At 56.1% G+C, this 26,084-nt stretch overlaps 3 protein-coding genes across 10 annotated transcripts in view; 2 read left to right on the forward strand and 1 right to left on the reverse strand.

The window, feature by feature from the left end:
* Positions 1-8,544, forward strand: part of PTDSS2 (phosphatidylserine synthase 2) — a 42,793-nt gene extending 34,249 nt beyond the window's left edge. For all 3 annotated transcript variants that reach the window (XM_054827735.1, XM_054827737.1, XM_054827736.1), the window contains 2 exons: positions 5,030-5,215; positions 6,048-8,544. In XM_054827735.1, coding sequence (XP_054683710.1) covers positions 5,030-5,215; positions 6,048-6,192 — 331 coding nt within the window. In that variant the 3' untranslated portion in view covers positions 6,193-8,544. The remainder of the gene's footprint in view (positions 1-5,029; positions 5,216-6,047) is intronic.
* A 2,841-nt stretch (positions 8,545-11,385) lies between these two features.
* SYT12 (synaptotagmin 12) lies at positions 11,386-22,857 on the forward strand. Of its 6 annotated transcripts, none has more exons than XM_054826229.1 (8): positions 11,386-11,433; positions 16,164-16,227; positions 17,698-17,891; positions 18,215-18,607; positions 20,755-20,970; positions 21,079-21,199; positions 21,433-21,566; positions 22,161-22,857. In XM_054826229.1, exons 2-8 carry the CDS (start codon positions 16,191-16,193, stop codon positions 22,332-22,334), a joined length of 1,269 nt encoding a protein of 422 aa, XP_054682204.1. In that variant the 5' UTR covers positions 11,386-11,433; positions 16,164-16,190; the 3' UTR covers positions 22,335-22,857. The 6 variants fall into 6 exon arrangements, with proteins under 6 accessions (XP_054682204.1, XP_054682200.1, XP_054682202.1 ...); XM_054826225.1 differs by lacking the exon at positions 11,386-11,433 and adding an exon at positions 11,710-11,760; XM_054826227.1 differs by lacking the exon at positions 11,386-11,433 and adding an exon at positions 12,369-12,588.
* A 2,504-nt stretch (positions 22,858-25,361) lies between these two features.
* Positions 25,362-26,084, reverse strand: part of IGHMBP2 (immunoglobulin mu DNA binding protein 2) — a 43,901-nt gene continuing 43,178 nt past the window's right edge. The window contains exon 15 of the mRNA XM_054826230.1: positions 25,362-25,854. Coding sequence (XP_054682205.1) covers positions 25,657-25,854 — 198 coding nt within the window. The 3' untranslated portion in view covers positions 25,362-25,656. The remainder of the gene's footprint in view (positions 25,855-26,084) is intronic.

Below are 26,084 nucleotides of genomic sequence, written 5' to 3' on the forward strand. Positions count from 1 at the left end.
TCCTCTTGTGTATATACCATGTCAAGCTTCACGTGCTTTATTTTGAATTTGCTCCAGCTTGTTGGCATCCATAGCAGGGCAGTAGTTCAGCTTGTCGGGGACAAGAAGACCTAATCCCAAAGCATCTGCTTTATGTTCTTTTGTTTTGGAGGTAAAATGCTGACTACATCTGGTTAGAGAACAGCTGTTGTTAAGGGCATTCTATGTGCACTGTTTTAACCTCAGTTTTTAATAAATGATCACTCTTTTGAGAATGTAATGCGTAAATTAGCTGGAGTGCCACTGGCTTGTGGGCAGAGGTCTACTGAACTCCACCTTCAGATTGATAGCCAGGAACTACAGTCCTTAGATTTGCCTTCTGAGGACAATAGGGCCCAAACTAAAAAAAAAAAAAATTTAAAAAAAAAAAATAGTGTTTCTTAAAGGCGCTTCTTTTCTTGAGCTATCTTCCAACTGGTCCCTGGTCCTCTGGAGCTCTCATGGCACCCTCTTTGCAGATCAGAGGACCCTTTGTAGCAAAGTGCACCCATACGCAACAGTGCATGTACTTTCAGACTGTTCCTCCTTAAGCATCATATTTGTCCTTGCTGCTTTTGTTTCTGCAGGCCATGTAAGACTTAAGAAAGCTTTGTTCTCAAAGTCACGTTTTCTTTTAAGTTTTAGTAGTAATGTCACAAATTGCCTGAGCCCACATCTTAAGTCTGAGACGTCTGGCTTCAAATTGTCTGTCGCTGATCAACGCAAAAAGTGTCTGTGTTCAGAATTCAGGGTTCCAACATTCTCTGAAGATCAGTTTCCCTTGCAAGGCTTTGACTCCTAGAACTGGGAAGAAGGGTCAACCCACATTGCTTAGTCGGATTTCAGGACATTCTGCAGTGGCAGGCTGCCCCTGCCTTTGGTGTCGGACCTACTGGTTTGGGACGTGCCTCCAACTCAAAGGTAAGAAGAGGTCTCTGCCTCTCATTGGTGAGCTCCTCTCCTTAGCACCATTCGCAGTCTTCTGGTCCTTGTGTTTGGGTTGGAAACCACATGGCATGACATTGAAATTTAGGAGAATCATCACTCACCGGTGCTGCATTGCTGGTTCAGTTTGCCATTCTCTCAATGAGCTGGAGAAGTTCGTCCAGCAAGCAGAGGCTCATCCTGAACTGCATGTCTTCATCATCGCCACCACCACCTACTGTTCTGTTTCTCTTGGTGGGTAAGGTGACTAGCCCACTCGCTTCTGAGGTTCATGGCTCTGCTTGATGCACCACAGAGCTGACCTCATCAGATTGTTCGTGCACAATGGCAGCACCTAGCATCTGGTCTTACCTGATATCTTCTCTGTGAAGGCTTTTGTAACTGGATTTTGATTCCTTTGTGCGTTTCAGGTCATCCAAGCAGAGATAATCTGCCCCGTTTTACCAACTTAAGCGGGTGTATTTTCACTTGCACATCACTTTGAACCAAGGAACCCTTTTGGATTCTTCCTGTTGTGTTGTAGGGAGAAGCTGCTGGGGAAGAGCAGGCTGTACCAGAGGCTAACAGCACATGAGAAACCTTCCTGATCTCTTCTTTTGGAAACTCGCTCAGCTTCTTAATGGACAAAGGTTGGAATATTCCATTGACCTTCGTTGTCAGAAACATGGCTTGTTGCCTCATCTGGTAGTGACAGGATTGCCTGACACAGACTGATTAGGTCTCTTCAGCTAACCTTGCAATACTTAGTCTAGAAAGAGTGAAGTGCAAATATGAAGACCTGTTTTTCTCATTCAGGATTCTTAGTACCTGCAGACGGTTCTAGGGCTTTGCTTTCAGGTACGTGGTCTGAGCATGGTGACAATAAAGTATCTAGAATTGAAATAGTCCAAGAAGAGGGGCAGTTCTTGAAGCTGTTCTCCAGCTCCTACTGTGATTGGCATGCTGCTTGAGTTCTTGAGGACTGGCTATGTGAAACGTTCCTGACAGAAATACCTTGATGCAAGGGTCTGTAGTGTTTGACCTTGTCACATCTTCCTGGATTCTAGTCTTCAAGTCTCTTCCAAGGAGTCTGCATTGAGGCCACGAATTTTAATTTCACTCATCAAATAAGAAAAGGACTTTTCTTTAAAATCTTTCATGAGTAGAAGGGCAGGAAACCAACTCTCTTCCTTGGCAGCTTTAGGTTCTGCACAGCTCTTCTGTTGGGATTACCTTTAATTCTTTTTTGTCAGTGTGCTGTCATAAGCTAGTGAAAGAAAACAATGGCAAATGAGGAAGCAGATCAGCAAAGCTGAAAGCTGAGCTAGTGGTCTGCACAGCTTGAGTTCACAGTGAGAGATTTGCTGGTTTGGTTTTTCTCTCCATCCATGTGCTAAGGCTAGTTTCTGCCCATGTAATCTGTCATACCAGATGAACCACTCGGAGCAGTTTCTGAAGTCCTTTCATCTGAGTTGGTCTAGGCAGCATACTTCTTAAAATGGAATGCACTCGTCCCATCTGCATCAGCAATAACCTACGCTTGATTTACTGCATCATCTTTTATTCCAGTGTATTTAAAAGATTTTTTGTAGCTTGAACTTACGCATTGGTATCAAATACTACTCTCAGGCCTCATGTTTAAGAAACTGTGCGTTTTGTGTGCTTGACATGCAATGACTCCCCTGGATTCAGGAGAGGGAAGAGAAGCTGTTTGCTCTCCATGCCTAGATCCCTTCCCAGATACTGTGAGTCCAAGGGGATGCAGTGGAGCAGATATGTCTGAGCAACAGGAAGATGCCTGCTGAAGGAAGGATGCTCTCCCCAGTGCAGCTGCTGGCATCTGATGAGAAGAGAGGAAGAGGCACTGGGAGCAAACGTGCAGTTGCAGCTCCCTCTGCCCCAGCGTTTTGGAGATGCTCGGGGCCTGCTGTAATTTGTGCGAAGCAGCGAACTGGCTGGAGGCAGCAGGGCGTTGGGCAGGCTTGTTTCTCTGCTTAGCAGAGGGAAGCGTTAGCAGAGCAGCCACTCTCCAGGAAATCCTGATCAGGGCTTTTTTAGGTGGCTTCTCTTCATCCACTGCACGGTGAAACCAGCAAGAAAAAAACGGCCCAAAAGGTTTACTTGGCTGCTGACTGTCAGAGCGTTTACTAAGTCAGTGCCTCAGCCAGACGGGCGGCTGTACATCACAGCAGTCAGTTCCCTGTTGCTGCAATGCCCGAGCAGTACTGCAGAGGTCAGCTTAACACGTCCAACCCTCTCTCCCCAGCCCTCTGCAGGTTTGTTACATCGCTTTGCTCCCCATCTCCTCTGTCCTGCCCCAGTAGTTCTGCCACTTTACACTGAATTCTTCCTGGATGTGTTTCACGTCGCATCCTGCTGTGGCAGGAATGGAATAACGCAGTAAGCTGGACAAAGGGGAAAGGACCTGGTAGGAAAATGTACTTCAGAATACCCTGTGGTTAAGTGAGAGGGCAAGGCCCTCTGATGAATAGATGCTCCCTGTGATTACAGCAGAGACGTGTAGAACAAATGCAGAATAAGGAGCAATAGAAGGCAAAAAGAACAGCCGCCTTACGTTTAATTGGTGGTGCTTCTATTTGCATGGCTTATCTCAGGCATCCTTAGAGATGTAATAATCAGTTCAGGTGGTAGGCTTAGGGCTAACAGGAGAGTGCGCCAAAATGTTTCTTGGTGTGGTTTTTGAGTAAAAGATACAATCCACAGGCTGTTGAGAAAAGTTAGTTGTGTGTGCTTGCTAGTGAAACAGTTGGTGATTATGGTGGTTGAGGGTATTGCTTTTCTCAGGTTCAGTCTTCCCTGATTGACATCAGTTGGATTTCAGGAAACATTTAATTAAATCATGTCTCTGGGAAAAAAAGGGGAAAAATACGTGCAATTTCTAGTAGCACTCTCTTGCTTCTTTCCCATAATAGGAATAAAATCCCATTTTAAATGCAGAAGATGGGTGATGGAACAACAAAAACTTAGTCTACCAAACGGGAAGTGATGTGCTTGACTCTGTACTGCTGGATATCACATCTGCACGCACCAGTGGTGCTGCAGTGAGCAGGATTTCAGTGCGATCCAATGCATAAAAAAAAGAGCTTGTTCTGTTGCCCAAAGAGAGCCCCATTTGATTATTGCCATGTGAATCATCTGGTCCATCAGGTCAGCAAGCTGTAAAAATGTCAAGTCTAGAAAGGACGTGGGTAGACAAAGTGAAGAAGTGGAGTATCTAGCTGGTTCAGATCAAGCGTAACGAGGTTTCCTGAGAGGCAGCATAGGTATTTTGGGTTTCTGTATTTCCCGTGAAGGAACAGGTGACCCAAAAGATGGTGTATTTCCAGTCTCTCCTCCTGCCAGTAGAGTGTCTGAATAGATGTCTTGATTCCGCTGCACTAATTTCTAGCATTGCTGATTGATGAGTCCTTCACTGGTACACAGCACTGCAGCTTCTCATTGACTGGTCTGGTACTGCTTAAAAACAAACCCTGGGGATTAGATATTAATCACATATTTGCCCCAAGGTTGTCTTGTCCTAGAAGTGAAATGCTGTCCTTGTGTCTTCCAGTATCTTGCCTGTTTGTTATTAAGCTTTGTTCTTCTAAAATCCGTTCAGAGATCATTAGTGACAGCTCATTGAATACCTTTTTGGGAAGAGAGTAAGTTTCAGAATGCAGTTGTACAGGGGTTAAATATGGTTCCAGCAGGGTGACTTGGCATTTGCAGAGGAAATCCAGGAGTAGAGCTCCCATTTCCTACTGTACGCTGAACCTCAGCTGATCTCAAGCTGGTCGGATAATTTTTTTATGTGGATTTACCAATACCCTGGAAATGGGGATACTTCCTTGCATCACGTGATAATGAAATGTAACTTTTCATGTGTTTTCAGAGCCTCTGAGGGGAAACTTAAGTAACAGCAACATGGAAGTCGTTGGCCTGCACAGGCTTAGTACAGGTGTAATACAAACTAGACTTAGAATTGTGCAAAGCTGAATGAAATTATTACCCACCTGCCTTTTAACGAATATTTCTCTGAATGGTTAATTTGATAGCAATTGGTTTTATCTGTGTATTTGTTTTGCAGGAAGTTCCATAAGAAATTGGGTCAGCAGGCATGGCTGGTGGCTGCTATTACTGCCACGGAGTTTCTGATTGTTGTGAAGTACGATCCCTACACGCTCACGCTTTCACTTCCTTTCTACATTACCCAGTGCTGGACCTTGGGAATTATACTTGTGCTCACCTGGACAGCCTGGCGCTTCTTCATCCGGTGAGCAGTGTTTGATGTGCTGCGTTCAGGCCTAGCCTGGCTCTTATGGGGTGGCTTGTTCTGGGCATCGTTCGACAGCGCGTCTTCAAATGTATGCCGTCGTTAGCCGTCCGTGCCTCCTGAAGAGAGATTACAGCTCCTCTGGATGGCTAGGGCTGCGGTGGTTTTGTGTAAGAATTATTAAATAAACAGGGAATTTTCTGTGCGTGATCCTGGCAGTTCTCTTTCTGATCAAGCCTCTGGTAGCTTTGGTCTTTGTGGGACTACTTGCGTTAGTGTTGCTGTAGAAGCAGGTGGACAGTTAAGGGCCTGACTGCGCATGGTCTTCCTCCGTAAGCGAGGGTGACAGACAAGATCAGTGTGTTGTTTTTCCTGTGCTCCAAGTTAGACAAGATTAAGATGTTTTGCAGCTTCATTGCAAGAACAGTGCTGCGTTGCAGTTGTCCGAGCTGTCCCAGTGTCAGGGAGCCAGGTTAAACGTGTTTGGGTTGGATGCTGCTTGCCGCAAGGAAACGAAAAGCTGCTGCACAAGGCTGAAGGAATTACACTGAGCTACAGAGGAGACCCAGTGCAACAGCAGTGGCCGCTCTTGGTGAGCGTGCTGTTGTGTTGCACTTCTGAAAGAGGTGGTAATAGCCTGACTACTAGCAAGAGACACAAATTTCAAGTGATTAAATGCCATTGGCAACTTCAGAAATTAACAGCCAAAAGACTCGAGTGGGTTGTTATCCCAAGGGTACTTGCATCCAGAACAGACTTGCGTTACTGTTTTTATTTATAGCGAAACTGTTTATTCACATCATAGTTCACATCTGTTTGTTTTTCTTTTTAGCGACATCACTTTGCGGTATAAGGAGATAAGGCGACAGAAGCAAGAGCACAAATACGAAAAGGACAAATGCTTGAGCAATGGTGACGGACACTCATCAATACTGGATGAACAGAATGGGAACAAACTAAGGGAGAGGAAACTTTGAGCAACAGACAAAGGGCTAAAAGGAACTCGTAGTGCTCAAGTTGGCCCGGTGGACAGTTTCAACCTTATCCTACCTAACTTGTAATTCTCATTGTTAGCTTTCCAATGTGTGAAAATCCTCTTGGGGAAAAGACGTCACTTTGACATACACACCCGTTCTCCTCGTGTACACCTAGTCAGAGTTGGAGAAAGTCTGTGTAGAGGGAAGTCAGAACCAACACCGTTGCAACGAGATGGGATCGTCATTCAAGCGTGTTGTATGTCTTCCTTGAAAACAAGGTTTGGAGACAAGGGGCTTTAAAACAAAGCGCAAAGGGAATCTAGCTGATCTATTTCCAGTAAACTGTGAGATGTCGATGTTGACGTTTGGGCATTAGGAACACTTGTTTTGGAGCGTACAGATACCAGACACAGGAAATGAATTGGTTGGTTTCTGCTGAAACTACCTTGAGCTGTGGAGTAAGATTATGTAAAATGTTCGGCCACCAATTAGCAGAGCTGCAGCGAGACAAACATAGATAAACTGAAGCTTGTGAACAAGTTGCGTATCTTGCACAGAATGTAATACAGTACACTACTGTTACAGCCCCTGTCATACGGGGGTTATTGCCTTTCTCTAAACTGACTTTCAACATCCTGGAATAGGATTAGCCTACAGTAGTTTTATGTTGTATCACAGCTCTAGGGAGACAGACAACTTCTCCTTAGTTCTTTTTTTTTTATTTTATTTTTATTTTAGTCTTGGTCATCTCTTAAATATAAGGGAAGGTTAAATAAGAAAGGCCAACCTGCCTTTCCTTCGCTTCATGGAGAATAATATATTACAAGCAGAAAAGTGGGAGTTACTCTATCAGTCTTAAGTTATTTGCCTTATTCTCAGCTCTTTTAGTTTGCTTACCAAGAGCGTTTCATTCTTGGTGTCTGCCGTATGGGGCACGTCCGGTTCTGCCACCCTTCAGAGCTGCCCCATTCCTCCCAGGGTAACTCCGACTGAGCAGTCTCCCGAGTCCAGCTGGAACCGGAGTTCCCTGCAGTCACGCACAAAATAGCTGTTAACGTGCCGCCGTCCCTGCCAAAAGAACCGGCTGAGGCAAAGTGCATCGTTCTTCCCCGAGCACTCTGTAGCAGCGGAGGTCCGCAGGCCAAGCTAGACGGCACTTTTACTGGTGACTCAGCATCTAGGAAAAGAAATTGGAAACCTGGGCTGCATTGGTTTTTTTCCAGGTCGTTATTCCAAAACGTAAGTGCTACACTAAGCATCAATTTTGTAACCTCTGCTCTAAGCCTTTGCATTGGTGTCTAAGGCACTGACGTAACCGTAACCATATCACTTTTTAAATGCTGTGATCTAATCTGGCTGGTAAAGGGTATTTTTCAGGGAAGTGTTTATCCAGAAGAAAATTACACAAACGCCACCAGTAAAATTTCAAGAGTGCAACCCCAAACTTTTGGAGTGGCAGGAGACTTGCAGAGCTGCTGACTAGCAAACAGCCACATTTTTGATCCGTTTTGGTCTTGCACCCGAATGACAACCAAAATCTGCATTTCTCCCATGTTTGCAGAGTGACCCACGTACAATGGGCACTTAGCAGTGGGGCAGTCTTTGGTGAATCCAGCAGCTCGGTTGCATCTGAACAGCTGGACACATGAAGCGGAGGTTTTGGGCTGGGGCGCTGCCCCAGTTGCTCAGCAGACGCGGAGGAGGGTGACCAGTATAAGAGGTAGCAATAGGCTCCTTCGTCGGGTATGTACAATGTACTGTGGATAGACGCTCAACGGCTGCTCTTAAACGGTAGTGTCTTGCTGCTGTGAGGTAGTGAAGAATATTATGGCTGTGTAACTAGATGCTGACAAGTTTTTGTAAAGGGGCAGAGTGCCGAGTTGAGCAAGTATTTATTTCTATGCCTTTCCACCCGGAGTCGTTCTAGTTCCAGCTTTAGACCAGTCTTACGAACTGTTTGGTAGCTCGTACCAGTGTGTTGTGCTTGTGTAGTCCCAGCTGAGCAAGGCTCAGGTCAGTGTATCTCCGTCCCGTCTGTGCTGGTTAACACTGTGCCCCTCTCCCCTGGCTTCGCAATACGATCTCCTGGTCCGTCTCGTGATTCGGGTGGTCGCGGGCACACGCAGGGAGGATCTGTCACTGTACCCCCCCTCCCTCCCCGCCAGCGCCCACTTATGTACACTTGAAACAACTGGTGAAGAATACGCGTTCCCTGGTAACGATTCTGGAGCTTTGACCTAATACTGACATAAACACTGACTTGTTTGTCTACATCCGTCTAAACAGCTTTTATGGTTAGTCTGGATAACTGAACCAGTGTAATAAAGCCATGTTTGCTGGTGTGTTCTTTGGTACAACGTGTGCATGCTCGTGGTTTCTCTCTCGTCTCCTCGCAAGTGGAACTGGAGGGCTCAGGGGGCTTGGTGTGAATTCCCCTCCTGGAAAAAGGCTACCGGTGCATCGGTGCTGCGCCGTAAGGCACGGAATTTGTCCGCGTTTCCAGAGAATGGATGTTACAAGCCCTTGGTCACTGCTGTAATTCAGCAACGCTTCTTGCAGTGCACTTACAAGGGTGATCTTTCCCCTGCGGACGTGGGCAATGCGCAGCGTGGTGAGTAACTTCGTAGTCTCAGTGCTTCCCTTAGGGACTAATGTCCGGTGTTGCAGGTGGGCTCCAGTCATTGCGATCTGGCCTGGTCCTGGGAATCCTTTTGTGGTCATCTCTCGGAGAAGTACTCAAAAGCATCCTCATGCGGAGAAGATGAAAGGACGGCTGATAAGCCTCATGTAAATAACATTTGGGGTGGCGTAAAATGAGACCGTCCCCGTGGAGAAGAGAGGCAGCAGGCTCCCGCTGCCGTACACATCTCTGTCTCCCTGCGCGTTTTCTTAGCTTGCCCTCTTTGTCAGGAAAGAGAAGATACCTTCCTCGTGTGGTTGTGCCCTAATACTTGCAGTGAGACTTACCACAGGTAAGCCATTGGCTTCAAAAAGGAAAAGCGCAGGGGAACGGGCGAGACCCTGCTCCGCTAGTGCTGCTGTGGGTGACTTTTCTTGCAAGCGGTTTCTCTGCGTTGGAGGCAAGCTGGCGGGGGATGTGACGCTGCCTTGAGGTCTGTAGGTTCAATGTCCCCCAGCCCACTCGTGCGGACTGTCGTAGTGGTTAAGTTGGGATGGTAGGTGGTGGGTTTGAGCTGTTAATCCTCGGGGAGCCGCCCCTGCGGAGGTAGTCCGCAATTAGCTTTACTTCATTGTTCCAGGCAACTGGGCTTGCAGTGAAGTCTGCTAACGGGCAGTCGGAAGACAGCTCCACGCAAGCGGCCTGTACCCTGCAGCCCAAAGCCCCGATTACCACCGACCTGTGGGTCCATCCTGCCCCCCGCCGCTGTTCCGCCTGCCTGTCGTGCTGGGAGGGGCAGCAGCGGCGGCCAGCGCTGCAGAAGGATTTCTTTGCTCTTTTTTTTTTTCCCCCTTGTGAACTTTTGGTCCTATTGCTGGCCTTTAAAGGGCCTGTATGATGTTTTTGGCATCATCAGCTTCTGACACAAGTATTCTGCTCTTTATTTTTTTTTTTTAGCTGGACTTGCTAAGTGTGCCTAGAAAAGGAGTGGGCAATGGCCCTTGCTCACCTGCCTGCAAATGCCAGGTGAAGGAGCAGCAGCAACGTTCCTGCAGACACGACAGCGGCTGGGCGGCTGCTGGGCTGTCCAAACATCTCCTGCCTTCTGCTCGTCAGCCCTGCGCAGTTTGTCCTTTAGCTCCAAGCCTCTTCCTTTGGGTGTTTATGGGTTTGGTTTGTGGCTTGTTTGTTTTTTGGTTTTTTTTCTAAAAAGATAAGGGGTTGGTCTTATTAATTTTAGACTTAAAAGGTTGCAGAGCGCTGCTGTAGAGGGTGTTTCCTATGGGAATTCAGACGGGCAGGGGAAAGTAATTCAGGTAAATCGCCTGTGGCTGGAAGCACGTGCAAAGCTGCCCGCCGTTAGGTGCCAGGTGAGACCCCACCAGAGGTGAGTGTAAGAACCAGCGTGGGAGAGATGGTTTAACCATCTGCAAAACGCCAGGTATGCAGCTGGCTGCTGTCGGGGAGCTTTTCCAGGAGTATTTTGACCAAGAATAAATAACTTTTTCCCTGCACAGTGGGCTGGCTGAACATGCCATGAGAAGTAGGAACCAGCCGAGGTACCTCATGGTGGTTAAAAAACCAAAACAAAACCACTGACCAACCGCCAGCCCCACGAGGGGTGCGTGGCCACCTTGGCACCGGCGGAACTGCTCGTGTGTCGGTCACTGGAAGGGTTTGTTTCTCAGTCTGCACCATCGAGCTGCCCTTATTGAATCATCCTCACGCTTATCTGAGCCCTGGCCTAAGCACAGGGGTGATCACAAACTCGTGCCATCTGTCAGCAATGTGAAACTGGTGTTTGATAGATTAGTTGGCATCTGGGTGAGGCTGGATACATCCTCCGATGCCAAACGGGGGCTTTCGGAGATTACCAATGCTCAGCCAAGCCCAGTCCCGTTCAAAACAGCTCCTTGGGTCAGCTGCGGCTGCCTTTGCCGTGGCTGAGGCCATGGGGAGCCCTGAGGTGGCCCCCTGGGAGGGTGCTGGTGCCCCGAGAGGGTGCTGGTGCCCCGGCTGTGCCGTGGAGAGGAGTAGCCTGCCATGTCCCTCGGGAATGCGACTTCTAGTCCCTCTTGTAGGGGAGGTTTGGGAGCTGGGGCGGGAAGGCATGGCTTGCTCCTTTCCACCTGGACTTTACACAGCCAGAGGAAGGGCTGCGTTCTGGGAAAAGCGGAGTCCTGGCTGGGCCACGAAGCCCAATGCTCGTGGAAAGGACCCTTGACTGCAGGATGGGGCTCTCCTCCCACCCGTGCAGCATTTTTGGGTTACAGTCAAAACTTGGTCTGTTTTCTCCTGGAAAATGAATTCCCTGCCAGGAAAGCTGTGGGACCATCCCCCACAATGGATGGACCCGGATGGACCTGGCGCTCCCTGGACGGACCCGGCACAGGAGCCGGAGCGCCCTGCGGCAGGTGGGTGAAGCGACACGGCTGTTAGCTGGGGTGGGTTTTCCCGGGAACAGGGGTCCTCTGGCGTGTCGCGCTGCTCGGGGCCAGCTGAGACCCTCTTTGCCTGGGGCGCGTGTTGGGTTTTTTCCTCCACAAAATTGTGGTTATTCTGTTTTCTCCAAGCAAAACGAATCTCTTGCTGTTTGAAATTGCGGTGGCCTGGCATTTGAGGTAAGGTGGCTGAAAACATGGTTGTGAAGCCAGGGTAAGAAAAAGACGCGTCTCCATCCCCGTCTCGTAGAGCGCACGTGGGAGAGGTGTCACTGCTGATCTCTTTGTCACAGAAGGCACCTGCCAGCAGGCACCGAGCTTCTGGGCTCCAAACTGCTGAAAGGGCTTTTTGGGCCAAATCCTGCAAATGCCACTTGGCACTTTGAGAAGAAGCTTCGCCACAGACCCCACGTGGCTTTTACGGAGGAGAGCAGCACTCTTGGGGGGACGAGGGAGGGGACGCAGGTCCTGATGGAGAGGAGCACCGAGCAGGGGCCGTGGTCCTGGGTGAGAGGAGCTGAAAGGTGCCGGGGTGCTGCGAGGGGGAGCGGGGGGTGTGGGATGGGGGGTCCCTGGGCAGCAGGAGGTGGGATTCGGGGTGGCACTGCCTGGGCGCAGCACCCAGGGCTGACGGATGCTGATGCTGTGGAGTGGGAGCAGGGTGTGCTCGTCTTGGGGGGAGCCCCAGGCTGGGGGGGAGGCAGAAGCTGTCCCCGGTTCACCCCGGCATGGGGAGGGTGATGCCGGGGGGCAGGCAGCGGGGCGCTCCCCCCCCCCCCCACTCCGTCCCGTCCCCCCCCCCCCGCCATGGGCCAGAAAATGCGTGAGTGGGACCCGCGGGGCGCCCGCCTGCCAGCGCGCAGCGTGGGCGGCCTGCCCGGGGGGGGACGGGGGGGGTGAACCCCGGTCGTGGTCCAGCCCCGGGGGATGCGACACGGGTGACAGCGTGGGGAGGGATGCCGGGGGGGGGGGGGGGTAGGTGCACGCAGCGGTGGGTGTCCGGTGTGCGGGGGGGGGGCTGGCAGCGTCCCTCCTCGCTCCTTGGGGGGTTTGGGGGTTTGGGTGTGGTTTTGTGGCGGTTTCCTAAGGGAAGTTGCCAGCCTGCAGAGCTGGTCGCCGAGAGCCTGGGACACAAACCAGAGCCAGAGCCCTCTGCCTCCCACCCCAGACCCCCCCGAGCCCCGGCCCGGCGGTGGGGGGGTGCGGAGCCATCGCTCGCCGGCCCCGGCTTCTTCCTCCGCCTGCGCAGCCCCCGGCCATCGCCCAGCGCCGCCCGTACGGCAGCGGGGCAGCGGCCCTTGTGTCGCTCCGTTCGCCCCGAGCGGGAGAAACCCGGTGGGAACGCTTTCCGGAGCAGCGCTCGCTCCTGCGGGGGAGCCGGGGGGGGGGGGGGGTCGCTTCTCCTGCCCTGCTTTGCCGGGGGTTTGCGCTGGGTTGGAGCAAAATCCTTCGGGAGGGTCTGGCCAGCGCCTCCTCTCCCTGGGGGGTGCAGAGACCGCCCAACTCATTGCACCGGTGAGCAGGAGGTGCAGCCGGCGCTCGGAGGAGAAGGAAGCGAAGAGCCTGGAGCGGATCCCGAATCACAGAGCTCCTGCGGCGGAGCATCCCAGCCTGTCCCCCGTCTGGGGGGGTGTGGGGGGGGGGCTGTTCGGATCCAGGAGCCGTCCCCGCCGAACTCCAAATCCATAGGGAGGGCCGGCACCCCGAGATCCGACACTCAGCGCCGGCACCCCGAGACTCGCCGCTGCAGTCACTGCTGCTTCCCCGCCCGGGTTAGCTCGGGAATTGCTGCATTTCTCTCCCCGCTCGGGCACGGCCGCGGAGCCCACACGCTGCTGCTGCTGCTGCTCGGCTGCTGCCGGAGGCTGCGAGGGGGGGACCCCGCTCTTCTGCGCGGAGCCCCAAAGATTTTTTTTTTTTTTTTCTCTTCCTGCCCGCGGAGGTTTTTACCTGCTCAGGTAAAACACAGCGAGAGGCGTTGGGAAGGAGCCAGAGCCGCTGGCGGCGAAGCCGGCGTTTCCCGTGCCCGGCCTTGCTGCCGTGGGAGGTGCAGGATGGTGCAGGGTCCGGCGTCTTTGGGTGTAAATCAGGTGGGATCGGTGCCCCGCTGCTCGGCCGAGGCGGAGGTCTGCCGGCGGGGTGGCTCCGGTGGTAGGATGGGGAGGGCAACGGGGTCACGCGTGACCGAGGGGCAGAGCCCAAACCTTTGCGTTTTGTCGAGTTTTTGGCTGTGCGCTTGTTCTGACAAACGCGCCAGCGGCAAACTTGATCCCGCTTTCCTGCCTTGCGGATGGAGGCCAGGCTGGGCTCTCCCCCTCCGGCGGGAGAGGGATGGAGAGGGCTGGAAAAGCTGTGCTCGGAGCCCGGGGTGGATGGGTGCGTGCGAGCAGCAGGGCCCGTGCTGGAGGGGAGGAGAGGAGGGGTATTGCTGGAGGGCCAGGCTCACCAGTGAGAAGAGTTTAGCCCGGTCTCAGGCACCTGGCAAAACCGGGCATCGGTGTTTGGGTTAGGGCAAGAAGGAAAGGACGAACGCGGAGATCGCTGCTGCAGTTTATAACTTGCACTGTGAAATTCTGGGATTGCAGCACGCTCTGGAGGGTGTCCGCACGGTGCGGGGCCGTACCTGTGTTGGTCCAGGTGCTCTGGGACCAGCGACCGGGGTTTCTGTGCGAGATGTTTCAGGCCTTGGATGGTCACGATGCCAAAAGAGCAGCGAGGTGTCAACCCCCCTAAGTCTGGGGGTAGGTCCCCCTCCTCCAGAGGGGACGTGTGGTTTCGTTTCCATTTCTCTCCCCACATAGAGCCGTTTCATCGTCCCCCCAAGCAGGAAAAGGCATCCCGAGCTCTGCAGCAGCTCGCAAGGAAAGCGGAGCTGCCCCGGGATGCTGCAGGGGCGGAGGAGGCTCTGCGCCCTCTGAGCTGGGGACAAACCAGCCGTCCCCGTGCCGCTGGTCCCCTCCTGAGCCCTCAGGTTTGATTTCCCACGAAGGGATTTGAAAGGCAGGTCAGGGACAGCAGCATCTCGGTGAAACAGTCGCAGGGAAGAGCTTAGTTAACATAAAATACAATAAATGCCTTCCCCAAGCGGCTCGCACCTTCATCTGCTCGCTCAGGAAAGGCTGATACTGTTCTGCTAATAGGAAAATCCCACCTAATTTAATTCCTGCGCTGAACGCTGCAGTCAGTTCCTGTCTCTCTGGGTGATGCCTTGGAAATCTGCTTAAGTTGCTGCCTAGAGCTCATTAGAAAAGGATGTTTTGGGGGAAAAGCTTTGAAAGAAATGGAAAATTGGAAATTCTTTCTGAAGGAAATTGGAAAGAAATGGAGGGTTCGTAAAAGGGACGATTGCTCTTTTGCAGAGAAAGTTGGTCCTGAAAACTTCTGTATTTTTGTATTAAAAAAAGGAAACGTTGAAAGAAATGGAGCCTCTTAATTAGGCACGCTAGTTTTTCAGGACATAAAAAGAGGCTGTTTTGGGTAGATCTCCATAGTGGCGCACTGCTAAGATGTCAGTGTGGATTTCCAGCGCTAAACGGCAAAGGGTCCCTTAAGGTGAGCTCAGTCCACCCATGACACGAGTTTAGTACGTTCTCAGCCAAGATTTTACTGGGCTTTTGTCCATTGCGCACGGAGGTTTATGTCTGCGGAAAGAGGTTGGGGGATGAGGTGGGCATCTCCTAGCCCTGTCCCAGCCTTGCTCTCGTTTTGGGTGAGCGACTCGAGTACGGTTGGAGGAAACCCTCCTCCTGCTGTTATCCCAAGGGTGGACCAGGTGGCCCTTGCAGAGGGGGTTCCCCAGCCGCGTCGGGCCAGCGTGGCTGATATTTTACGCTAGAATGCACTGCAGTTTCCACCTGTGCCTGTTAAAGCCTGGATGGTTTTGGGGGGGCTGATCACCCCCATAGTGCCTGAGTCCGTGAGCACCTGAGGGGAGCTGGAAGAGGGTACCCGAATGTTGGGTGACCGTCCATGCGAGGCAAATCCAGCTCTTCCTCCCACGTGACGAGTGGGCTGTGGGGCTGGGTGAGCTTCGCACAGGGTTGGGGGGCTCCGATGGGGACGGCTGGGAGGTTTTAAGGGTGATGCTGAAGATGTGTCCCTGGGCTTGGGGATTGCGGGCTGTGGGATCGCACCAGCGGACCGTGCTCCGTGATTCCCGGCACCGATGCCAGGTAGCCGGGGGGATGCCGGCCCAGTTCCCGTGGGGTGTGTTTGCGGGGGGCCCTGAACCCCATTTGTATAGCGGGAGATACCTGGCTTGGATAAATCCCCTCCGGCATCGCGCGATGCCTTCGCCGGGATCCCTCCTTCCAGGCAGCCTCCTTACGATTAGGATGGATCTGGCGTGCGACTCACCTGGGAAAACCCCTTCGGGGAGGAAGGCGATCGAGCTTCCCCGCTGCAGGAATCGATTCCTGGGGAATGGCATCATCGAAAGCCTGCAGCGACCCAGAAATCGGGCTGCTCCTCTCGCACGTGGCCACGGCAGAGCCGCGGGGGCCGAGCAGCCCCTCGGGTGAGGCCGCGGAAAGCCACGGAAGGCGAAGGCAAGGTGCAAGCTGGAAAAGAGATTAGAAAAGCAGCAAAGGGCTTAAAGGGCTCCTGGAGGGGAGACGTCCGTGCCAAGAGCGATTGAAAATGTCACCCGTTAAATGCTCCCGAGGTAAATCACGCGGCTCCGCATCTCGGCGTGGCCGCTCTCCTGGCTCCCGTGGGGGTGTCGGTCCCTTCTTTAGCTCCTCCGTCAGTGGCCGAGATGCTTTAAGCGCATGTTTGCTCTGTGCGGGAAGAGGAGCCGAGGCTAGGAGCGACGGAGGGGGAGCAGCTATTTAGCATCCCTGCTCAAAATCCAAGGCAGCTACGTTTTAATTTTTTCCCTTTGCCCTAACTCATTGTCTCGCCCGTTGCAGGCCGTCCCGCTAGCGGGGGGATTCGCCATGGACAACGGGCACGCGAGCAGATACCGCCTAAGTGGTGAGTGGGTCTGAGCCAGCCCCGGGAAGGGGTTGGGGGGCAGAGCTGCTCTCGGGGGGATTGCTGAGCCTCGCTGCGTTCTGCAGGAGGAACCCTTAGCTGCACGTGCGCACGGGGTTTAGTTTCCTCGTACGCGGGTAAAACCCTAAAACCCCCGTGGCTTCCGTCGTTAGATGCTGAGCCCTAGAAAACGGGCGGGTACAAGTAGGAAGCGGGTTTCCAGCACTGCTGGGATTTGTACCTGGAGTTACTCAGAAGTAGGAGCCAGTAAAGGGTTATTTTCCCCCAATTTTGCCCCCCTGCCATAGCAGGAGCGCGTGAACTACGGCACGAAAACCTCCGTGCGCAGGAGCGCCCTGGAAAGCTGCGGCGTTTCCCCAGCACCTTGGCCGGGACGCGGGGGAGAGATCCCAGGCTTTGGGTTGGGGTGGGGGAAGCGGGACCTGGCTCCTACCCCGGGGCTTCAACCCGCGAGACCCCTCCGGGCCGCTGGGGACCCTCTGCAGGGAGCAGAATTAGGGGGCGAGCGGTTGGTCCCTTCTGACGCGTCCCTTTGCTGGCTGCTGCCGGAGGGGGTTTGGGGCGGGCGGGAAGCAGCGGGTTGTCCCTCTGCTCGGCTCCGATGTGGGAGTAAGCCTGCCTTGGGCTTTTTCTGGCTCCGAAGCTGCTGCTGAAGGAGGGAGCGCCGCGGCGTGACGCGGGAGGACTCCCCGGCAGCGCTCTGTAATGAGAAATCCCTTTTTCCCCCCCCTTTTTTTCCGTGTTAGACTGAGTGATTGGTGCTGGTTGGGTCGCTGGTGCGATGGAGGCTGGTGCAATGCAGCAGTAACTGCTCAGCGTGCCGTCGCGGGGCTGCCACGTCCTCCCCGCTTTGCAGCCGCGCACCCGGCTTCCTCCTCCCCGGATCGCAGCAGCTGCGGGGTTTTCCCCCTGTTTCCAAAACCTGTTTGTTCGTTTGTTTGGGGTTGGTTTTTTTTGTTCCTATTTCTGGATTTTCTTGGCATCCCCAGCCCGTGGGGAAGCAGGCAGCGGTGGCGGAGGGGCGATGCAGACCCTGCGCGCTGAGCGGGCCGGATCCGGAGCTGGTGAAGGGACCCAGCGGTTGCGGGTCCTCCACGTGCGGAACGCCGCAAAGGCTGCGGCAGGGCACTGGTTTTCCTTGTTTGCCAGGGAACAGGGCTGAAACCCGTGTGCACTTCACCTCCCAGGAAAGCACAGCGAGGGCTGTCAGGGGGTTTTATGGGTTTGGTGGGTTTTTTTTTTTTTTCTGCTTGCAAAGCTGCTGCCTGACACCATTTGCAGCCCGCCCAAGTGGGCCGCTGTATTTATCCCCCCCCCAGGATAAAGCTTAGAGCTGAGCTTCTCGTATGGAAGCAGCAGAGGACGAAGCCTCTGGTATGGAAGCGGCAGAGGATGAAGCCTCTGCGCTGGGGTCACAGCCGGCTCACGGTGCCTCTCGTCCCCCCGCAGCCGCCACGAGCCCACCTCGCTGGGAGATCGGCATCTACGCCGCCGGCGCCTTGGCGCTGCTGGGGATCGCCGCCGTCAACCTCTGGAAGCTCTGGCGCTCCGGCAGCTACCCGGCGCCTTCCCCCTTCCCCAACTACGACTACCGATACCTGGAGCAAAAGTACGGGGCGGCGTACTCGGACGTCAAGCACAAGGTGAGAAGGCAGGGAGCCTGGCTCGTCGCCTTTCCCTTTGCGACACGCGAGCCGCTGGAGGGGCAAAAGCGTCTCCTGCGCCCGCTCGCCGCGGGGGAAACGCCGTCGGTGGCAGCGCGGTGCTGCTGGAGGGTCTGGGGGATCGGCGCGTTGCTGCAGACGGGGCTCGGGAGCTGCAGGAGGGGCCGGGTTTGCTGCCGCGGCAGCTCGAGGCCGGGCGGGGGCTGTAAGGCGTCCGAAAAGGCGCCGGGGATCCCGGCTGTCCCCGGTTTGTACCGAGGGCCGGGGCTGCAGCGCATGGCTTTTCCTTCCCCTGTTCGCAGCGAGGGCTGGCCCCCGGCTCGCAGAGGGCGCTGGAGAAGACCTCACCCACCCGCAAGAGCAGCCTGCGGGCAGATGACACCTTCGAGAGCATTAACGAGCTGGGGAGCCTGGAGCTGATGAGCAAAGACCTGGGCTTGGCGCCCTACGGCCCCTTGAAGAAATCCATCTCGGCCGACTCCCTCAGCTCCATCTCCTCCATCGGGAACAACTTTGGGCAGGATTTCACGGTGGGGCAGGTGGAGGTCTCCATGGAGTACGACGGGAAGGCGGCCACCTTGCACGTGACGCTGCTGCAGGGCAAGGACCTGCTGGAGAAGGAGGACGCTCGCTTCGAGTCCTGCTTCATGCGCATCAGCCTGCTCCCGGCCGAGCAGATCGTCGGCATCTCCCGGGTGAGCCGCTCGCCCCTCGGCACGAGAACCCCGCGTGTGCGCGTACGTGGTGTTGCTCGCCGCGCGCCCGCTCCGGCCTTTGCTTTTGGGTGGCAGCGTCCCCCGGCTGAGCTCGACGGGGCCACGGGAGCAGGGAGGTCCGGGCGCGGTTGGCACGGGAGTGCCGGATGCTCGGGGGATCCAGCCGTGTAGGGGGGTCCCGGAGGTGTTTGCGCGTCAGAAACCCGGCAGAGGCAGAAATTTCTCCCTCTTGACCGGGACGTGCGATGACTTTGTCATCTCTGAGCGTGGCTTGCCACAAGTTCTCCCGCTCGGCTTCCCCCGTGCCAGGGGCTGGGGATGCTGCGGAAGGTGGAGGAAGAAGCGACCTGGGGGGAGCGGCGTTTTGGGCACGCGCTGCCGGCGTCGCGCTGCGTCCCCCCACGCTCGATTGGCCCCGAGGAAGCCCGAGCACGGTGCCCCGCAGCAGCCGCGACGCTTTCCCTCCCCGCGCGGGACGCGGCGGCTGGAGATCTGGGTGGCGGCACCGGCAGGGCCAGAACCCGGGGTGGTTTTGGGGTGAAACCTCCCTTTCGAAGTGCCCCTAAAGCTGCTGTCAGAAAGCAGGAGCCTCAGTTTTCTTTCAGCGGCTGCTTGTCGCAAAGCTCGGGGTCAGCCAGCGTGATTTAATCGAGATATTCCAGAAAGGAGCAGGAAGCTTCGTCCTGCTAAAGAAACCTTTCCACGGGGGTGGAGGTACCGCTCCAGCGAGCACAAACCCACTGCTTTTAAAATATTTCCACAGCGCCCTTTTAAGACCATTTTTCCATCCAATGATCAGGCTCTTTATTTATACCCTGGAGATATTCATTATTTAGCATCGTTATTTATAATTCACCAGTGCTATTTACCCTCTTTTGCTGTCCTGAGACAAGTCATAAAGACACATCCAGTTCTTTTCCTTTAATGCTTTGCAGTACTTAGGCTTTTTTTGGTTGTTTTTTGTTTCAAATAGCAGCTAGCATCTCTGTTGTACCTCTCACCCCGAGATCCCAAAAGCTAACGTCGGCTGCAGCGCAGGTGATGGCTGCAAACCTGCTTTTCCCACGGAGGGGCTCCAGCCCCCGGGGACGCCGGAGCTCGGCGGTACCCGATGGGGGGGCGTGGGAGCGCTGCGCCGGGGAGGGGGTGGTGGCAGGTACCGCCTCGTGAGCGGCTTCGTGGGCTTCGTCCCAGGGATGGAGCGTGTCTGGGAGAGGGCAGACGGGCGGGAGGACGTTCCGTGGGATGAGAGGAACCATCTGCCCGCCGCTGCTGCGGAGTCCGGGGGGCTCTCGGGGCGATGAAGCCCGGTGGGTTCAGGCTGAGGCCCCTGTCCCGCAGCGGGATCCCTTTTCCACGGCGGCGCCCGGCTTGGGGCGGGTGGCAGGGAGCTGGTGGCTCCGCTTTGCTCCACACCATGCGCGGCTGCAGCTTCCCATCGCGTGGGAGCTCCGGGTCTCCTCTTGGGACGACCCCTGACGTGTGGCAGTACCGTGGGTGCCCAAAGAAACAGGGCTGGAGTAGGGGAGAAACGATCTGCAAAGCCGTGATTTCCCAGCAGTTCCCCTGCACCGCTTTGGCACTGGGTAGCGACCAGCACCCTGCAGGATGAGTCCCCCCGGAGTTGCTGCCGCGTTCGCTCCAAGTGAATGACGTGACGTAGAGGTGACGTCTGGCAAAAAGCATCGTCCCCTCTTTAGGGCTTGTGAAGCCCCTCGGCTCCGCTTGGAGGGGGGGGTCGGGGCTTTCAGCCCTCGGCCGGACCCTGGAGTGGCCGAGCCAGCCACGTGCCCGAGCTCCCGGCATAGGGGTGCCCGGCTCCGGCATCTGAGAGCACCACACCAACCTTACATTTTTAATTAAAACAATTAAAGGGCAACGGGGGCAGGTCGTGGCCCCTGTTTTCTACCCCAGTCGCTGAGCAGCCGCTGCGGTCGGGTGGGAAATAACTGTTGTCCCCACCGAGGCTGGGACCCCCCAGCTCCTCTGGGCAGGGGATGCTCTGCCCGCGCCGCCCCAACGCCGTGCGCTCCTGGCCGTCCCCACGAGAGGCGCGGGGTGGATCTTGGCCGCGGCCCCCAGCCCCGGCAGGTATCGAGGCCGTTTCCCCCCCTTCCCCGCGGCAGATTCAGCGGAGCGCCTACGCCGTGGCCTTCGACGAGCGCTTCTCCATCCCGCTGGACCCGGCGGCGCTGGAGGAGAACAGCCTGCGCTTCTCCGTCTTCGGCATCGACGAGGACGAGCGGAACGTCAGCACCGGCGTGGCCGAGCTCAAGCTCTCCGACCTGGACCTGGCCACGCGTCCCTTCAACGCCTGGCTCTACCTGCAGGACATGAACAAGGTGAGCGGGGGGCGGTGTGCTCCATCCCTCCCCCCCCCCAAGGTTTTTGGGGGGTTTCTCCTCCCCGGGGGCTGGGGTCGATGGGTGACGGCACGTCGTGTCCCGCAGGTGGTGGACACGGTGGGGGAGATCCTGCTCTCCCTGAGCTACCTGCCCACGGCCGAGCGCCTGACGGTGGTGGTGGTCAAAGCCAAGAACCTCGTGTGGACCAACGGCAAGGTGACCGCAGGTGAGCGGGGGCTGCCGGGTGGGCGCGGGGGCCCCTTGGTCTTCTGCAAGCTGGAGGTGGGCTTTCATCCTCGTTTGTCCTACTCCACTGCACGGATGTTTGTTGGAGTGGCTCCCGTTGAGGACAGACCCTACAAGGAAGGTCCGCCGGAGATGGCTTCCCCCACTTTCTCCGTATCGCGGGGGAAACGCGTGACTGACCCCGGGGCTTTTCTGTCCCCCCGCCCCGAGCAGATCCCTTCGTCAAGGTGTACCTGCTGCAGGACGGGAGGAAGATCAGCAAGAAGAAGACGGCGGTGAAGAGGGACGACACCAACCCCGTGTTCAACGAGGCCATGATTTTCTCGGTGCCGGCCATCGTGCTCCAGGTGCGTCCCGGCTCGGGGGGCACGTCCCAGCCTGGGGGGGCACATCCCATCGCTCCTCCAGCTCCCCAAATCTCTGCGCTAGTGAGGACCCCCTGGACTGGGGGGGGGGGGTTCTGGGGGCATCGCGGGGCTGGGGGCCGTATCTGTGCATGCATGGTTCGGGGGGGGGGTGCATGGGGCAGGGGTGTAGGGGGAGGTGGGGGGGGTATGGCTGTTGGGGGTTACGTGCACGTGTGGGTTGGGGGACACGGGGGTTCATCTCTAGAGGGTACGGCTGTGTCGGGGGGGGAAGCAGGGGGATGGGTAAGTCTGGGGGGGTGGAGGAGGATGCGCATATACGGGGTGGGGCTGCGTATGGGGACAAACATGGAGTTTGTCAGAGCGGGGGGTGGGTACGAGTGGGGGGGCCGTGCAGGCGCGGGGCGTAGCTGTTCTGGCGGGTGGTGTTTACGGTGGGGGACGCAGGGACGGGCAGGGGTTAGCGCTGGGGGTACGTTCGTGTGCCCGTCTGGTGGGGAGGGGTCTGTATGGGGGGCTGTCGATGCAGCGACTGCGCTGTGCTGGGCCGTCGTGACGGGCTCGCGCTCCCCACAGGACCTGTCCCTGCGGGTGACGGTGGCCGAGTGCGGCGAGGACGGCCGCGCCGACAACACGGGCCACGTCCTCATCGGCCCGGCGGCCAGCGGGATGGGCATCACGCACTGGAACCAGATGCTGGCCACGCTGAGGAAGCCCGTCTCCATGTGGCACCCGCTCCGGCGAAACTAAGCTGCTGGCGGGGGGAGCCCCGGGTCCTGCACCCCGGCACCGGCTCTGCCCCGGGGACGGCCGGCGGCTTGGCCGAGAGCCTCGGCGACACGGCGTCTGCAGCCGGGCAGGGGCTGGGTGAGACTTGGCAGCGCCGAAAAGGCAGAGCCGCTGGTGGCCCTTGGCCGGAGCATCTTGCTGCCGAAATATTCGGAGGACGGCGTGACTCCCGGCTGCGTCTCTCCCCGCCCGGGTCGCCCTCGCATGCGCTGGGGGCTGCGAACGGACCCACCGAGAAAGGAGCCCTCCCTACAAATGGACCAAAACCAGCACCAACCTCCCCAAACCGCTGCCCGGCCGCCAGCCGGGCTCCCGAGCATCCCGCGTGCTCCCCGGTGGCCCCCCGAAATCGGTGGTGCCCTCGAAGGAGGACCCCGAGGGCTCCCGGGGAGGGGGCGAGTTTCTTCGGAAAGCGGTTTTTGGTCAAACGGGGGCAAAATGGAGAGGGGGCTGATAAAGTGCCGGCACGGCGTGGTTTCTCTCGGCCTGTGTGGTTTTTCTGTTGGGTTTCGGAGAGATTTTGGTGCGCTGCACCGGGGCTGAAATGTTTCCAACGAGAATGGAGCAAGGGAGAAATAACAGCAGAAAGAGAAATTGTTGTTATATGTGGTTTTTCCTTCCATCTTTTTCAAGCAGAGGAAATCTCTGCCTGTCTCTGTGCTGGCGGTGGAGGGGTGTCTGGACCTGAGGGTTTCTCAGCCTCTGAGGTTTGGAGGTCAGATCCAGGCTGAGCGTCCCCGAAGCTCCAACGCGATCGGGGTCTGCTGTTCCCCCGCTGGCCCCTTTTCCCAGCCAAACTCACCCTCAGGGCTGCTCACAACAGCACGGCAAATTCCTGCGCCCTTAACCCAAAGCTTGCGACGGGGGACGATCTCTTACAGCCCCTGGAGTCACGCTTTGACTTGCTCATCTCAAAGCTTGCTCCGTTTTTCTGAAATCTGGGTGCGGATGGGAACGTCTTGGCCCCGTGACCGAGAGCAGATAGGAGAGCCCCAGTTTCATCATTTTTAAGCCCAACTCCTGTTTCAAGGGGAAGGGAGAGGAAAAAGCTCTTTTGATCCTGTCTGCTCATGGGCTCCTGGCCCAAGCAAGGACCAGCCCCTGGGTGAGGGTTGGGGTTTTTTGGGGGAAGGTGATGCCCACTGTTTTCTGGAGGGGGACAGATGGGAGCTCCCCCATGGCAGGGGCTGGTGGGCAGAGGATGTCATGGGGACGCATCCCTCGCTCGCACCGGAGCCTCGGCTTTCCTCTGCCCGCAGGATGCTGGCGGGTGGGCAGGCAGGGAAATCTGGGGGTGTCTGGGGCTGTGTGCCAGCAAGGCGGTGCCGTGGGGTGAGCACCATCAGGGACGTGGTTGCTCGAATGATTTGAGCAGGGAAAAAAGTGTGAATGAGCTGTTTATACCTGATTAAAGATAACACTGTGGTGGTACCCTGGGCTGGCAGCAATATTCCTCTCTGCTCACCCATCTTGTCTGCCTGACCTTCGTTTTGGGACGAGGCTGCGATGTTTCGGTTGCGTCCTCCCCCTCCGCAGCCCCTCGCAGGCATCGCTCTGGCTCTTCTCCCCGTATGCGCCCGGCACCGCTCGCCGATGCACAGATTTTCTTCTCCCACGTCTTCCTCCTCCCCACCTTTCCCTCCAGGAGCCCCGATGTCCCATCTGCTGCCGCGAGCCGGTGCCATCCCTCCGCGGGCTGACGCACGGCCGGCCCCGGGGACCGAGGCACGAGCCAAGGCGATGCTCGGAGCCGAGGTAGGTGCGGGCAGGCCGGGTTTGCCCGGGGCTGCAAATGGAGGGGTTTTTTTGAATGATGAGCTTTACTGAAGGATGAAGAAGGGGTTTTTTGGAAGGCTTTTCCAGCCTGTACAGGGGCTGAGATTTGGGGGAAAATTCTCTGATTAGCTACCTCATCTGGCATTTGGGGAGAGAGACAGAAATGCTTGGCTATTCTGCAGCCCCTGCAAGCTGCTGAGCCTTTGGTCAGGATGAGATGAGTGCCTTCCGCTGGGGAGGAAATCACCGGTGGGTGAGATAGGTGATAGCCACAAAATGATGGGCCACGTGTGGTCTGGGGCTTTTTATTGTGCCCCTCTCCAGCCACTCCTCTGTGGAGGCATCTCAGCACCTTTTCCTTCGTCCTGGGGACAAAAAGTGGCTTCTATTTATTCCTCAGGGGGTGGTGGACCCTGTGCGATGCATCGGCACCCGCTGGGAGCCATCAAGGAGAGGGGATAGGGCAGGGGGCTGTGGGTGGATGGAGAGATGCCTTGGAGATGAGGATCAGCAGGCAGAAAGCAAGGTGGGCCATGGATTAGGGGGTACAGGAGCAGGGAAGGGATCCGGGAGGGACGGGCGATGCTGACCGCGGGGCTCCCTCCCTCCCAGGCAGGCTGCACAAAGCTGGCAGGGCTGGACTCTGCTGTTGCCGCTGTGGACTTTCCAGCGGACATCGGCCCCCAAGGAGCTCTGCAGGAATGGTGGCACAGGGAAAAGCAAAGCGTGTCCTGGCAGGTCTGGGAAGCGTCGCGGAAGGGAACGGCACACCGTGGAGAGGGAGAGACCTCGCCAGAGCCGCCCAGCGGGACGCGACTGAAGGCAGTGGATGGCGGCTCTCCTGGAGCCCATCAGGGCTGGGCGTTTTGGAGCAGCTCGCTGCGGTGCCGCAAGGTAACGCTCGATGCCTCTCCCTCCCCGGCACCTGGAGCCCCCCTGCACGGTGGGGAGGGGACGCAGCCCGGCTCAGCCTGCTCCCGAAGGGCAGCCCGGGGCGCTGGGTCTCGCCGGCTGCTGTGTGAACGTACCAGTCTGCTCTGACTCCGAGCCGAGACGATTGCCGAATTGGGAGAAAGGAGCTGGAGGCACCCATTTTCCTAGACATCCTCCCTGGAGGAGAGGGTCACCGGGGTTTTTGGTTCCACCCACGTTCCTGCTCATGGACATTTATCTTTTTACTGTAGCAGGGAGAAATGTCACAGGGACAGCTGATGGCTTTAGGTGTTTTAATATCCGTCTTTATTGGCATTCTCCAGCCTCTCTGCGTACACCCATTACTTTGTCAATAATGGGACAAATCGAGCTGCTCTCCTTCCTCTGTCTCAGCTCTGCGGTTTAGGAGGCTCAGCAACTATTTACTCAGGCACACTGGCTCCAAGCTGTCTACCACCCAAAATGAGAGCTCCTGTTTTCCTCTCGGGCTCAGCACAGCCCCGTGGCTTTAATTGCATCTTTGGTTTAGGTAGTCTGACCTGTGACTTCAAGGTTAAAGAAGCATTCAGGTCCTTCATTTCTCCTTGTCTTTCTTTTTGCTCTTTCTCTGGCTGGTCAGTTCGCTGAGCTTCTTGTCGAGGCACCGCTGGAGATGGGCTCTCTTGGCCGGGTCCAGGGACTTGTCTTTGGAGCCGCTCCCGGGATAGAGAACCCCTTCTCTGCTGATCCTCTGCCGCGCGTGGGCCTTGGCCTTCTCCCCGCAGCCGTGAACCTGGTGGAGAGAGAACGGACACCAGTGGCAGGCAGGAACTAGGGCAGCGATTGCGTACGTGGGAATCGGGTGATTTTATTCCTGGAGCCTGGAATTCCTTGTCCACCTGCTTGGCACCCCCCTAAAACCATCTCCCATTTATTTATAGCTCCTCTAACAGGAAACAAAAGGTAAAGATAATTTCTCTGCTCTGGAAATGTGCACAGCAGGTGCATCATCCTTTTGGTCAG

Source organism: Grus americana, chromosome 5, assembly GCF_028858705.1.
Source record: "Grus americana isolate bGruAme1 chromosome 5, bGruAme1.mat, whole genome shotgun sequence".
In the NCBI taxonomy this organism is placed as follows: Eukaryota; Metazoa; Chordata; class Aves; order Gruiformes; family Gruidae; genus Grus; species Grus americana.

Coding starts and splice junctions, on each gene's coding strand:
- SYT12 (XM_054826224.1), top strand. CDS start 16,954: ATGAGAAATCCCTTTTTCCCCCCCCTTTTTTTCCGTGTTAGACTGAGT. Junction 18,608..20,754: donor AGATCGTCGGCATCTCCCGG/GTGAGCCGCTCG, acceptor TCCCCGCGGCAG/ATTCAGCGGAGCGCCTACGC. Junction 20,971..21,078: donor ACCTGCAGGACATGAACAAG/GTGAGCGGGGGG, acceptor CGTGTCCCGCAG/GTGGTGGACACGGTGGGGGA.